This window comes from Lepidochelys kempii, chromosome 13, assembly GCF_965140265.1.
Source record: "Lepidochelys kempii isolate rLepKem1 chromosome 13, rLepKem1.hap2, whole genome shotgun sequence".
Taxonomy (NCBI): Eukaryota; Metazoa; Chordata; order Testudines; family Cheloniidae; genus Lepidochelys; species Lepidochelys kempii.
The window spans coordinates 29,569,906-29,584,662 of NC_133268.1; the positions used below are offsets into that span (position 1 = coordinate 29,569,906).

Sequence of the window (14,757 nt, forward strand, 5' to 3'; positions counted from 1 at the left end):
AGTAGCAGCATGTCCCCCTTCCAGCTCCTATGCGGTGGCGTGGCCAGGCGACTCTGCATGCTGCCCCGTCTGCAGATGCCACCCCTGCAGCTCCCACTGGCCGTGGTTCCCAGCCAATGGGAACTGTGGGGGCAGTGCCTGCCGACAGGGGCAGCGTTGTGTACAGGGGCTGCCCCTACACATAGGAGCTGGAGAGGGGACGTGCCGCTGCTTCCGGGAGCTGCAGGAAGCCACAGCATGTGTGGAGCGGGGCAAGCCCCTGACCGCACGGAATCTCGAGGGCTGTATTAAAACGTTGGCTAGGCGGCCCATGTTTGCTCACTCCTCCCCTAGATGTAGGGATGCTCCATGACGTGGGACTGGCCAAGGAGCAGCAGCTGGGGAGGATGCAGGCCAGGGCTGAAGGGCTGCTCCAGCCAGGAGCACTCAGCAACCGTGCGAGTGTAATTGTGTGCCTGTTTGACGCCGTGTGTGTAGCCGGGCGAATCCCTGGACTGGGGCTGGCTCAGCATCTGTAACCCAGGCTGAGGCTGGCTCAGGCACACGTTGCGGGAAGCGGCTGCTGGAAGCAGATGGGAGGGGACAGCTGGGCACCAGGGCCTTCCCGAGCCTCTCACACCTAGCTCTTGTGTGGGGTGCGGCCAGGCCAGGAGCGCTGCAGGCCTGAGGCCGACCGCCCCAGCTGGGCAGGGTTACTGGGGGCAGATGGAGGGGCAGGGGTAGTGAGAGCCAGAGCTGTGGAGGCTGTTAGGGCAGGTGTTGGACGCAGAGCTGTCAGAGAGCCCTGCACGCCGCCCAGCGATGGTGTGCAGCTTCTGGCTGTTCAGCAATCCATGCGGCAGCCATGCTGGTGAGGGGCTGGCTCCGTGATCTCAGTTGCAAGCAGCTCGATTTCCAGGGCAGCAGCTGGGCAGCCCCGCAGCAGGGGAGACTAACAGGAGTGGAGGATCAGCGTGGCTTCCCTAGCAGAGGGAGGCCTTGCCCCACGGCACAGAGCGGCATGAGCAGCTGCTCCTGTGGCCAGTGGCAGTTTGCAGCCCACAGCCCTGGGGATTTGCAGTCATGGCTGCTGAAGGTTTCCAACCCTCCAGGATTGTCCCAGAGTCTTGCGGAATCAAAGATTAATCTTTTAAAACTGTGGCATGTGATGAAACCTCCAGGAATACGTCCCCAAACTGGCCACCCTATGGCTGCTCCAGTTCAGGGACAAGGGGAGCTGAGGCTTTATCCTTGTGCCCCATAAGTCAGCACCTGCTGTGCCAGCCCCTGCAGGACCCTGGGCAGGCCGTCTGCTCCTGCCTCAGGACCAGCAGGGCAGCTTGGCGCAGGTGCCATGCACAGCGGAGGGGCTGCACCGAGTCCAGCCCCGCTGTGGGGCCACGCAGCAGCAGAGGCCAGCCTGGTGCTCGCACAGAAGGAAAAGGCTGAATAGATTTTAGCACCGGGCCTGGCTCCCTTGGTCCAGTTCTTTCTGGGATCAGCTGTGGAGGAATGGGAGCCCAGGTGCCCCTCAGCTCCCCCGCCCAGCGTGAAGCGGGGCCTCCTGCTCCACCCCTGGAGCCTGGTCCTGGGGAGAAGGCGCGCTCCTCCCGAGGCCTGGCCAGGCAGCTGTTGCTGCTCCCAAAACAACCAGCAGGGGGCTGTACCCCAGCCCGCTCTCTTCTGCTGGCCGGTGACGCCCCACTTCCAACAGCTGAAGCAGGGCTTCAAGGTCACCCAGAGCAGTGCTTCTCAAGCGATCCGCTGTGGGGCACCCCAATGTGCGCGCAGACCGGCACCGGTCTGCGGACCACCACTTTGAGTAGCACTGACATAAAGGGCACGAGAGGTTCCTGAAGGCGGAGTGCACCAGCTGGAGGCCAAAGACCCTCCCCCAGCTCCTCTCTCGGTCTCCTGGGAAGAGTCTGTCAGCTCAGTAACGGAAGCCCCCCTGACCTAGCCCCCAGCAGCTGCTCAGGGCAGGATGGAGCCAAGAGCAGGATTCTGCCTTTCCCTTGGATCGAGAGGGTGTCAGGGAGCTACTCTGGGGGCTGTGCCCCCAACCCAGGGGTCAGCCAGGCACCCTGCACACAGAAGGTAGCTCTGGGGGTTTCATTTCAGAGCTCGCAGGCCCTTTATTTTCTACCTCACAACACACAATTGTACAGACAGAGGACAGAGTGAGTGGGGAAGCCCCGTCATCAGTGGCAGTGAAACTGCCCTTCATGTGAGTGTGGGGCCATGCAAAAGGAAGGGGCGAGCACATGGAACCCAGCCCCGGACACCTGAGGCTGCTAGGGAAACAGCAACAGGGGCTGAGAAAACAGTCAGTAACAGCCTCCCGCCCTGCCCTATCTGTGAGCTTTGCAGCAGGACAGGGCCTTTGGGAAGAGCTCAGCAGGCTTTTCAAAGCCCAACGCTGCAGCAAGGAAGAGCAGGGAAAGGCTGTGATGGTGCAGGTGACATGGACAGAGAGCTCTGCTCAGGAATAGCTTACCCAGCGTGTGGCAGGGCTGCAGGGGGAACAGTCCCCCAAAGGGCAGCTCTTCTCTCCCACCCCCTGCAGGGAGAAACCCTAACCCAGTGAGATGCATGGAAATGACATGAAATCAGCGCTTCCCTGTACACACACCCTTCCCCACAGGACATGCTGGGAAACAGGACATGGCTGACTGCACCATAGGAGCGGGTGGGAGTTTAAGCAGCCAAACTGGCTCATCTTTAATTTCAAGTATGCTATTTTCAGAATGGCCGGCACCCCGGGCTGCAGCCAATCGAGGCTCAGATCATGCGGAGATTCTGCTCTTTCAGATTCCAAGCAGGGAGATGACAGTGTCAAGTTAAAAGGCTGCGTATTACACACACCATGGCTCAGGGTTGCTCTCTCTGCTACCTCCCCGCGTCCTTCAACTGACTTTGCGGAAGCAAAGCCCGGCTTCTTTGCACACGTGTTGGGGTGGGCCATCAGGTGGCCAAGACAAGGCCCCGGGCACATGCCCAGTGCAGTCCCTCCCAGCCACAGGGCCACACATGGCTTATCACCTCCACTCATGGCAGAAATGCCCAGCGCTGCTATTTACAGGACAGGACAGACATGACGAGTATCACAAATAATTAAAAAGGCATTTGTAAAAATGAGAAACCACATTCCAAAAACTAGATTCTTTAAAAAAAACCCTAGTTACCAATGAAAATGCGAAACCCACCCCAAAGTATTTACAGTGGGTGTTAACGACCACATTAACAACACTCCCCCAGCCCCCGCCCGGGACAGACCCCCACGCCTGCCAAACGCATGCAAAAACTAACAAGAGCTGCACTAACCCCCAGGCTCCCACAGCTCCTTGTCTGCTGGTAGGTTGGACAATAAGCTGTCTGCTCCTCTCAGGTGAGAACATGCCCAGACCTTCTCTGGCTCTGCCAGTGGAAGGACACAACCTAAGACCCACCCATAGTCATCAGGCAGAGTAAGGCGACTTGTGCAGAACCAGCTGGGCCACTGCCCTCCCCTCACGTAACAGAGGTGCACAGAGCATAGCCCTCAGCTGCTGACAGAGAACAAGACTTGGCTGTGGTCCTAGCATATACCCTGCCTGAGCGCAGAGCACAGCCTCACCGCTTCGTTTGCAAGTCCCCTCTATTCACGGGATAAATACACGAGTTTCTCCTCATCCCTCGGGTGGATTCATCCCTGGCTGCATGGCTGTTACACATTTGAGTGGGTGTGTTGTCTGGCTGGAACCCTCCCCATGGGTTTGGCTGGCATCTCACACACCTACCCACTGTTCTTCTGCAAGCCCGGGCGTTCTCCACACTAACTCTCCTAATCCTCTACGGGGGCAGATGTCTATACTCTCTCCCAGAGCAGTGCAAAGAGCAGCAGGCTGGTAATAGGACTTCATTAGCACCTAATGCAATGAGCATTTATTTTTAACTGCAGAAATCTGCTGGCATTGAGCGTCAGGGCTTCACAATAAAGTGCTGATGCCTTCCAGGGCTCCAAGCTGATAAACACTGGCTCTTTATTAACCAGTGGCTTGTTTGCACTTCCTCCCCTCCCCCAAATGAGACTCCATTCCCAGCCAAACAGCAGTTCTGGTCCTGGGCAGGGCAAGCCTATAGTCCAATTGGTACTTTTAACTCATCTACTACCCTCCCAATTTAGCTAATTTCATTATTTTTAAAAATTCCTTCAGCTCAAAAGTTCATGCTGATTTAAACTGACCCTGCCTTGTGCTCCGCCTGGGCCTGCAGCCCATCAGATCAGGTCAAACCAAAAGGAAGGGACGTTTGCAAGACATTTGTAATGAGCAATTAACTAAAACAGCCCCCCCAGGAGCTGGGGGTGTCCCAGCTGAGACTGTGAAATGGAGTAATGGATTCAGCAGGTGCTGTTAGCGACAGGGCCAGGGCTCCCCGGACACCACACATCTGCTCAGGGATACAACGGGGCTAGGGGTATCTCTGGGGCCTGTGTTGTGTTTTTAAACATTGAAGCAAAATGCGGTCACACACGGCTCCCTGGTACAAGTAGTGGGCAGGGCGGTGGGTTGAAGAAATGATTTCCCAGTTGCAGGCTGAATTACAACTCTGCGCACACACACACGCACGCTCTCTCTCCCTTTGCAATATTCTCAGAGACCCTGGGGAGGGAAGTCAATCAAAATGTACCAGGAGCTGGGATGATAAAATGGGCCAAAAAGGGAGTTTACAGTGAGCACAGGGCTGCAGTGGAGGCTGATGCTGAAGGACAGCGAGGGGTGGGGGGGACCCTGCCAAGGCCCGGGGACCAGCACAGAGAGGAGCAGCTGGTCTCCATGTCTGATGAGGTCAGCTTTTCTCACACCACTTCCAGCACAGCTGGGCTTGGGGAGGGCTGGAAATGCAGCCAGGAAAAGGGTTCCCCTCTCCCGCAGAGGTTGCCATTGCCAGTCACAACCAGCAAGTGCTGAAAGGCAGGAGAAGGGCATGCTCTCTCAGCCATTAACTAAACTCCCTCCCCCCACCGTGCCAGGGCTGCGTTGGGGGTCAGGGCCAGCCCGCTCCACGCTGCTGGCTTGCTCTGAGGTGGGCTGTACAGCCCAGTCCGAATATCAGAGGAGCCCCCGGGGGGGATTCAAACTCAGCCTAACTGCTAGGAGAGCTGAGCGGAGCATAGCGTGGGGCTTGCTGGAGCATAATTAACAGCCCTGGGAAGAAGGGGCCAGGCAGTTTATGCCGGCTGTAAACACCCTCACCCACCCCCTGAATTTGGGACGTGGTTTCCAAGCACCTGGATCAAGCTGACCCGGAGCGTTGCTGTGGCAGGTCACCTGTCCCAGAGCCCCCGAGGGACAGCCCTCCCTGGCTCATTGAGCATTCCCTGCCCGAATGCACCCTGGACACTCTGCAGCAACAAAAGAGACACGAGATAGGGCAAGGCTACACTACAAAATTAAGTTGACTGTAGGCTGTCTACACTACAGATTACTTTGGTATAAATGTCGCTCGGCAGTGTGAATAATCCACACCCGAGTGATGTAAGTTACACTGACCTAGGCGCTGGTGTGGACAGCGCTGTGCTGGCAGGAGAGCTACTCCCGCCGACACAGCTACCGCGGCTCACGGAGGCAGGCGTTATTAAGCCAACGGGAGAGCTCGCTCCTGTCAGCTCAGAGCGTCTTCACCAGAAGTGCTACAGCGGCACAGCTCCATCAGTGCAGCGCGGACAGTCGAAGCTGCGGCGACGTACAGCCACTGCAGTAATTAAACTGCCTTTGCATGTCCACACTGCGCTCCTTGTGTCGCCAGTGCGGGTCCTCACCAGCAGTGCTTGCACCCATTTAACTGTCAGCGTAGGGCATTGTGGGAAGGCTTCTGAAAGGCAGCAAAAGGGTCTACGCTGGCCTAACTACATCGACCTAAGTGCTCTCCCTCTCACGGAGACGGAGTCATAGTCAGCAGAGTGGGCGCGTTACACTGGTGGCAGCTACATTCTAGGGTAGCTGCTTACAGAGTTAGGTCGCTGTAAGCTGACTGTCGTGTAGACCAGGGCTTAGAGGCCTGGAAATGGATTTAATTGCAGTATTAAATGCAGCATGAGAAGGTGGGTTACAGACCTTCAATCGCTTTGCCTCGCTCACTCAATGGCAGTGCTGCAGCCTCCTGCACAGACAGAGCAAACGGCTTGAAGCGTTTCTCCAGAGGTGCGGGGATGTTTAATTGATTCTAAGGCCTGAGGGGACTGTTGTGACCATCTAGTCTGGCCTCCTGCCTACCACAGGCCAGAGCTCTTCCCTGCATTCATTCCTGTTAGAACTAGAGATCTTGAAAAAAAAATCCCCTTGGTTTACAAACGGCCAGAGATGGCTAATCCGCCCCCCAGCCCTGGTGACTGCTCCAGCAGTTAATCACCCTCACCCCTGACAGGTGCCTGGCAGCAGAGCGCAGGGGGACGGCTGCAAGAAGACACAGAAGGGTACAACAAACACTGCGTCTGAAGGAGTCTGTTTTTAAAGTTTTTTTGTTGAAGAATTGCAACTTTCAGGTCTGTAATCGAGTGACCAAAGAGATTGAAGCGTACTCCAACTGGTTTTCGAATGTTATAATTCTTGACGTCATAGACAACAAAAAACTTCAAAAACAGACTCCAACGAGAGACTGCAGAATTGGAATTAATTTGCAAACTGGATACAATTAACTTAGGCTTGAACAGAGACTGGGAGTGGATGGGTCATTACACAAAGTAAAACTATTTCCCCATGTTTATTTCCCCCCTCCACTCCCCACTGTTCCTCAGACGTTCTTGTCAACTGCTGGAAATGGCCCACCTTGATTATCACTACAAAAGGTTCCCCCCCTTCCTGCTGGTAATAGCTCACCTTAAGTGATCACTCTCCTTACAGTGTGTATGGTAACACCCATTGTTTCATGTTCTCTATGTATATAAATCTCCCCACTGTATTTTCCACAGAATGCATCCGATGAAGTGAGCTGTAGCTCACGAAAGCTCATGCTCAAATAAATGTGTTAGTCTCTAAGGTGCCACAAGTACTCCTTTTCTTTTTACTGGGACAAAGGCAGCCCTGATTCTCTACACCAGGGATGAACCTGGCCCATGTACTCGTACCACTCTTGTTACTGTGGTGTCTAACCAGTGCTAAGGCACAAATGCTTGGGCTTGGAGGCAGCAGTGCGTGTGCAGAGAAAACCCCATCCCTACAGAGGACACGAACCGGAACGCAGCACCTTCACAGAGGAAGGGAGCAGAAAGGGCCAGGAAGAAGTGAGCGCAGGGATCCTTGAGGGGCCAGCGTGAGTTGCGGGGCAGAAGCAGGGGTCCTAGAGATGTTTGGCCACTGAGTCAGAGCCAAGCTCCCAGTAATGGTCGGGGAACATCAGACTGAATTCCAGCCGTGGCCCCGCTGCCCTCTGCCTCCTCCGGGACAGACACACACACACACCCCCCTCCAACCGACGCTGCCCCACTGGATCTCCCACACCTGCCACACTCAGACACAACCACAGCAAGCTCCAGGCTACCAGGCCAAACACACAAACAAATGACCCTGCGGAGACCTCTGCGAATTGCATCATAAACCATGCACAAATACCTTAAATAGTGAGACCCAGGAGATCCAGACGACCCTCAGCGTCCAACCACACCTGCCAGACGCTGGGTGGGACACAACCTAGGGAAATGCTGCCACCTTGGCTTGAGCCACTGTCAGACTCACTGTAACTAGAACCTCGCTCAGACCCAGCTGCGAGGGGCAGGGGAAGGGCCCCCAAGGTGTGCCTGGCTTATCTTGTCCCCAGGGTTTCAGTGCTCTCGGCCCATTGCTCCAGAGGGGAGGGGAAGGGAGAACACACAAACACTCTCTCTCTCTCTCACACACACACACTCCTCCGGCACAGCCCTCTGGAAAAGGGAGAACACCGCTGTACTTCCCCCTGCCCTATGCTCTGTGAGGCTGCTAGGTCCCCTTTCTACTGCAGCCTATAGTCCCACCGCATTGCGTCTGCTCCTGTTCCCATCTGCCTTGGGCTGTGCTTCCTGAGGCCAGGCGGCTGTACAGCTTCTGCCTCCAGGATCCCGCTAGGCGAGCCAGAGACAAAGGGAGCTGCTGCAGCCACTCGGCCAGCGCTCTAGCTCGGGGAGCACTCCAGAGAGGGCAGCTTGCTGCAGCCTCCGGCGCTGGCCAGGCTGGGGTTGGGGTGGGGAATTAAACATTGTTTGGGTGAGGAGAAGGGCCTGAACGAGCCCCGTGCCTGCCCCCGTGACCCTCCCCTCGGCATCCTTCCAGCACAGGAGGCAGGCACTGCAGTGGCTGATGCAACAGCAGGGCAATCCACTCTGAGCTGGGTTTGCACAAAGCCCCAGGGCGCGGGGGAGGGACGGCCGTGTCAGCGAAGGGGCGTACCAGTGCCACTCGAAGACAACATGGCAAGGGAGACAACATAGTGAAGAGCCTCACACACAATAATCAGCTTTATACAACACGCCCCCACCCCCCCAGGGCGCATGCCCCCCCCAGGGCTCACCCCCGGCCCACAGCCCTGTCTGCGAAGTGCAGTGACAGCATGCCCGGGGCATTTCCTCCCAGAGCTGACCCAGCTGCTCTGCGCGCTCCTGCTGCCGATCCTCTCCAGGGCGCTTGTCAGCAGCATGGCCCGAGGGAGTCCCAGGCTCAGGGCCTTGGCTTTGCCAGCTCTCCAGAGGCTGCTGCAGGGTTGTGGTTTCCAGTTCCCACATCCCAGGGCAGGCAGGGCCCATCTCTTCATTCCCCCCCCACCCCCCGCTGGCTGTCCGTCTCCCTGAAGTGCAGGTCTCTGAGGAGCCTGAAGGGCTATGGAAATGGCCCAGAGCTCCCCACCCCAGGCTCTGGGGACGCCCTCCTCTCTCCTGGAATCATCCTTCCCTTGCAGGAGCGGTGAGGCTGGCAGACTACTTCCTGGGGGTTAGGAGACACCCGCCCAGAGTAACTTCCCCTCCACCCCTGGAACCGGATCCAGGCATAACGCGGGAAGCCTCCGTTCCCGACTATCCTGCAGCATCTGCTTCTTAAGCGCCCCCAGCAGCTGGGGAACGGTTAGGAGACAGATGTGCAAGCATCTGTGTCTCTGCGAGAGCGAGGGGCCCGCTGGGACCCCAGCACAGCTCTCCGGGGCTGGCGGGTCCCGCAGGCTGCGGCACAGCTGGCGCAGACGGGAAGCGTGCTCTTTCGTCAGGGCCGCAGAAAGCAGACACGGCTTAGCCCAGTCCCCGCTGCCCTCACTCACTCACTCAGAGGCCCTGCCTTCTCCTCCGCCCGGCTGGGGTCAGAGGGATGCAGCTTGCACTTGGAAGGGGAGTGCCGGACAGCTGAGCGGGAAGGCCGGGCGAAGCAGGAGGTGAGGGACTGGGAGCTGCAGTCGCATGCTGTGTCCTGCAAAGAGAAAGGGGAGGGGAGATTAGAGGTGTGGAGGGCGCAGGGGAGCTGCAGCTGGGACTAGCCTGGTACCCACTCAAGGGCAGATCTCATCGGGCTAGGTGCAGTGCTGGCAGAGGGGACTGCAGCAACACCCAGCTGGGACCAGAGCCCCCTAGGGCTAGCACTGGGTGAGCCCAGAGGCAGAGCACCTGCCCCAAGAGCCAGCTCTTTAGTGCGTGAAGCCCTGACGCGAGTGCAGGCTGAGGTCCCCTGGGCCGTGAGTGTCTTGACCCAGCCCCATGGGTGAGAGCGTGTACCCAGCCCCCCTGTGGGGAGCAGTCTCCGCACGGGAGAAGCCAAGGGCTGAGCCAGCGTGGCCCCTCCAGGCTGCAGCACAAGCCTGGGCTGCTACTGCCTGAGTGTGTCTGGCTGTCAGATGCAGACAGTGCTACAGCCAACCCACCAACTGCTGCAGGAACAGGTCTTCTCCTCTCACCCCTCCGGCCCCTGGGGTGGAGAGGGGCTGCACTACACTTCAGGCTGGGGAGGAAGCTACCTCCTCTGGTGGGCGCAGAAGCTAAACAGACGTTTGCTTTGTCAGCCAGCTCTGCCCTGAAGTCGGTCTTATTCGCTAGGGTAAGAACAAAGCTGCCAGGGGATGTTGGGAAGGCCAAAAGTGTAACTGGTCTCAAAAAAGAATGAAACAAGTTCATGGAAGCTACATCCACCAATGGCTATTAGCCAGGATGGGCAAGAATGCAACTCCATGCTCTAGATGTCCCTAAACCTCTGACTGCCAGAAGCTGGGCCTGAATGACAGGGGATGGATCACTTAATAAACTGCCCTGTTCTGTTCATTCCCTCGGAAGCATCTGGCACTGGCCAACTGGCAGAGATAGGATACTGGGCTAGACAGACCATTGGTCTGACCCAGTCTGGCCGTTCTTATGTTCTTACCTCATTGGCTATCATAGATGTGATGTCCAGGTCCCTTGGGGCCCCGTCTTTGCTCCCCTGGCTTGGGGAAGATGCCTTGGGCTCCTCGCTGCTGCTTTGCTTCAGGAGTTTCTTGTTTAAGCTCCGGGAGACGTTTTCAGATGGATGGCAGGTGACCGGCTGGGAGTGATCCTGCTTTTTGGTGCCATCATCTCCCGGTGATTCTTTCTTCTCTGGGGCAGAAGTGGGGCTCTGGGCCCTCCCGCACACGTTCCTGAAGAACTCTTGCACGATGCCGTATTTCGGGGCTTCTGGCTTAGCTTTGCTCTCTGGACAGCCTGGTTTCCAGATGGACTCTGTACTCCCGGAATGCTCCACAACACTGAACAAGCTGGACAGGCCGTCATTGATGTTACTGAGGACCGGGCTGTCTCTGGTTGTGGTTGACCTAGCCCAGGCCGACCCATTTTGCTTACTCTGATGAAGGTTCCAGAAGCTTCTGTCCTTCGAATTGTCGAGCTTGGAGGAAGACCGTCTCTGGAGCTTTGGGGAGCCACACTTGGGAGAACAACAAGGCCGTTCGATTCTGGAGTGGACTTTGTCCAGAGACGAAGAAATCTGTTTGCTACGCACAGACATCAGGGAGGAGCTGCGTGGGGACCAGCTCTTGCTGTGGAGGTTTCCCCGGGGCATGTCTGTCTGCAGACCGACGCTCACCATCTGAATGGTCTGGGTCCCGACGCTCGTCAGCCCCGTGGTCTGACTGGAGGCGCTCTTCACCTTCCTCTCCAGCGAGCTGGAGCGGATGGCCTGCCGCACGCAGTTGGTGATCTCTTTCATGTCGTCGCTCATGTTGCCGGAAATCTCAAAATCGTGCAGGGAGGATGGGAACCGGGGGCCGGAGGGCCCAGCCTTGTCGGCACTGTGGCTGTCCAGCAGCTCGCGGTGCTGCTTCGAGAAGTTGCACAGCCACCGGCTGTACGTGTTCTCTGAGCTGTCGGATTCCTCCAGCTCTGTCGGCTTGGCCATTGTGAACAGGAAGCCCGGCTCAGTCATGATCTTCCCCTCCTTGTTGTGGATTAGCGGTGCCTCCAGTCTTCGCACTACCGGAGGGCTGTAATAGATGCGGATCCCGGTCTTGTCTGGTGCCGTGTAGCTCCTCTGCATTTGCTTCTGGGCCGGATCCTGCCCAGAGAGGTTGTTTGCCCGGGAATAGTCCCATGAGGAAATGCCCAGTTTGTCTTTTGCCAGGCTCTCAGGGGCAGGTTGCTCTGTAGTCACATATGTACAGTTTTTGGGGTGGACTCCGGCAGGGTCTGTTATGCCATTAGGCAGCAGCTGTGTGGCTGGGGACCCCTTGCCTCGTGTGTGGTCAGGGATCACAGGGCTGGTCTTGCCTGGAAGGTAGGGAGAACAGTCGAGCAAGCTTTCGAACTCGGACATCGAGGAAATGGACTTTGTCCTAAGTGGAGAGAAGAGGGGAGTGGTCAAAACGCGTGGGAAACGCAGGTAAAGAACTCGTGTAATGGCGGCTCTTTCAGAGCTGTGGATACCACTGTATGTACACACGCGCCCCATCCACGAGACCAAAAAGTTTGGAATAGCAGTGTCTGTTGGGCCTGCGCTTGTTCCCCCCTCCTGCTCATGCTCCAATACAAGGGCCCAAAGCACACACCGCTGAGAGCCTCCCGCAGTACCCTCGCAATTCAAAGCCCATGTTCCTGAGGGCTCTGAAAAGCGAGGTGGATCAGGGATCCATGCTGACAACGACATCTCCAAGAACCACAGTTACTGCAGGGTAAGTAACTGGTCTTCCTTCTTCAAGTGCGCGTCAGTGGATCCTGCGGTAGATGACTGGATCGTGGGTGTGAGGAGTTTCAGCTGTATCACTCAAACAGGGACTGAATCAGAGACTCACAGCAAGGTAGGGCTGGCAGGGACCTCGAGGGGGTCATCTAATCCAACCCCCCGCACTGAGGCAGGACCAAGTAAAACCCAGACCGTCCCAGGCAGATGTTTGTCCAACCTGTTCTTACAGACCCTCAGAGTGGATATTCTGCAGCCTCCCTTGGAAGCCTGTTCCGGTGCTTAACTACCCTTACAGTGCTGATTACTTTTGTCCTACTTCCTGTGGACTTGGAGAACAATTGATCAGACCTCTCTATAACAGCCCTGAACATATCTGAAGACTGTCTTACTCGTTTCTCAAGACTAAATATGGCCAGTTCTTTTAACCCTTCCACATAGGGCAGGTTTTTCTAAACCTTTTGTTTGTTTGTTTTTTTGCTCTCCTCTAGACTCTCTCCAATTCGCCCACATCATTCTTAAAGTGTGTTTCCCAAAACTGGACACAGTACTGCAGCTGAGGCCTCACCAGTGCTGAGCAGACACCTCCGATGTCTTACACCTCCTGTTAATACACCTCAGAATTATATTAGCCTTTTTCACAATTGCATCATGTTGTCCAATATTCAATTTATGATCCAGTATAACCCCACATCTGTTTCTGAAGTATTACTGCTGAGCCAGTCATTCCTCATTTTGTATTTGTACATCTGATTTTTCCTTCCTATGTGAAGTATTTTGCGCTTGTCTTTACTGAATTTCATCTTTTTGATTTCAGACCAATTGTCCAATTTATCATGGTCATTGTGAAGTCTAATCCTGTACTTCAAAGTCTTTGCAACCCCTCCCAGCCTGGTGTCATCTGCAAATTTTATAAGCATGCTTTCACTCCATTAGCCAACTCATTAATGAAAAATTTGACCAGTACCAGAACAGGACAAACACCGTCGGATCCCCGCTAGGTAAGCTCTCCTAGTTGGACAGCGAACCCTGGAAAACGACTCTGAGTACTGCTTTTCAACCACCTTACAGTAATTTCCTTTAGACCACACTTTCCTAGTTTGCTTATGAGAACATCACGTGGGATTGTGTCAGAAGTCTCACTAAGGTCAAGATACATCAGATCTACTGCTTTCCCCCTCCCTCATCCCATCCACTAGGCCAATGACCCTGTCAAAGAATGGCTCTTCCCAACTCGTGATCTGCCCTGGCTGCCATGTCAAGGATGTAATGTTTCTCAAAAGTCAGTGGGTTGCTCCATGTTCCAGCCTTGCCGATGTCAGAGAAGACACATTCCTGGAGCAGGTGGAAGACAGAGCCTGTGCCTTGGTGGAGTGTGTGGTGACGTATGGAGGGGGAGGCTCACCAGCCATCCGCCAGTAGATGGAAATACACAGTGGGATCTACTTAGAGATTCTCTGTGGCAAGATGGCATGGCCTTTTGATAGGCTGGGGATGAGTCCAGAAGGGCCTGGTGCTTGATGGGTGTGGTCCTGTTAAGATAGCAGAGAAAAGCTCTGGACAGGGCCAAGGAATATGGCTTCTCTTCTTCAGGGTCGAGTGGGATTTGGGAAGGACACTGACAAGGCAATTGACGGGTAGTGGAATTCCAAGGCTGCCTTGGGGATGATGCGGGCTGAGCACCATCAGGTCCATATGGAAAAATGCATAAGGCAGTCTGGCCATGAGGGCTTGCACAAGGATCCGCAAAGGGACTTGAGCATTGCAACGCCTCACTTTTCGGCACCCAGAAAATCACTGCAATCAATCCACAGAGCCTGAGCTAGGGGCCCAGACTCCCTACGCAAGGCACGGGGGAGCCAGGCACCACAGAAGCCAGCACACTGAGCAGCGACCCGCCTAAGCTAACCCATGGGAGATGCTGATGATGAGAGGGTGTGTCCTAAGCCCGCCCCCCTCACAGAATTTGGCACCTATGGCTGCTTGTGATCCTGGAGCCAGGCGCCATTCGCACCTAACTCCACGCAAGTGAAAGGGCTCTTCCCTCACAACCTTAGCCCGGCGGTTGCGGCATTCACCTGGCATGTGGGAGACCCCGGTTCAATTCCTCCCTCTGCCTGATCGGGGGGGAAGGGATTGGGATGGTGTTTCCCATCTCTTGACTGAGTGCCCTAACCACTGGCTAAACATTATAAAGAGATCCTTGTCCTCTGGCCATTGGGCGTGGAGTTAGGCGTGCTCCGGGTGCACTGACTGGATCATAGAATATCAGGGTTGGAAGGGACCCCAGAAGGTCATCTAGTCCAACCCCCTGCTCGAAGTAGGACCAATTCCCAGTTAAATCATCCCAGCCAGGATCGGGCCCTGCTGATGAGGCAGGCGTGACCCTGCCCATCTTCCCCGGCCTGAGGATTGCGCTGGGGTTAGGTGTGAGACAGACATCCAGATGCCTGTTGGAGGCGAGGGGTGCATTGCTGAGGAGGAAGGCTGGTGCCCCCTGATGTACTGGCATGGTACTTGGGTTGCCTTGGATGGCAGGATGGCTCCACTGTCTTGACGGAGGCTGAGGATAGTATGGGGTTGGGGAGCACAAGACGGCCTTGGAGTCTTAATGGGTGTAAAGCGCCATCTGTCCGCTCCTTGC

At 56.0% G+C, this 14,757-nt stretch overlaps 1 protein-coding gene across 5 annotated transcripts in view; it reads right to left on the reverse strand.

The window, feature by feature from the left end:
• Positions 1–2,089: 2,089 nt before the first annotated feature.
• MTCL2 (microtubule crosslinking factor 2) overlaps positions 2,090–14,757 on the reverse strand; it is an 88,149-nt gene continuing 75,481 nt past the window's right edge. For all 5 annotated transcript variants that reach the window (XM_073309938.1, XM_073309936.1, XM_073309939.1 and 2 more), the window contains 2 exons: positions 10,329–11,769; positions 2,090–9,386 (listed from right to left, as the gene is read on the reverse strand). In XM_073309938.1, the coding sequence (XP_073166039.1) occupies positions 9,237–9,386; positions 10,329–11,769 (1,591 nt within the window). In that variant the 3' untranslated portion in view covers positions 2,090–9,236. The remainder of the gene's footprint in view (positions 9,387–10,328; positions 11,770–14,757) is intronic.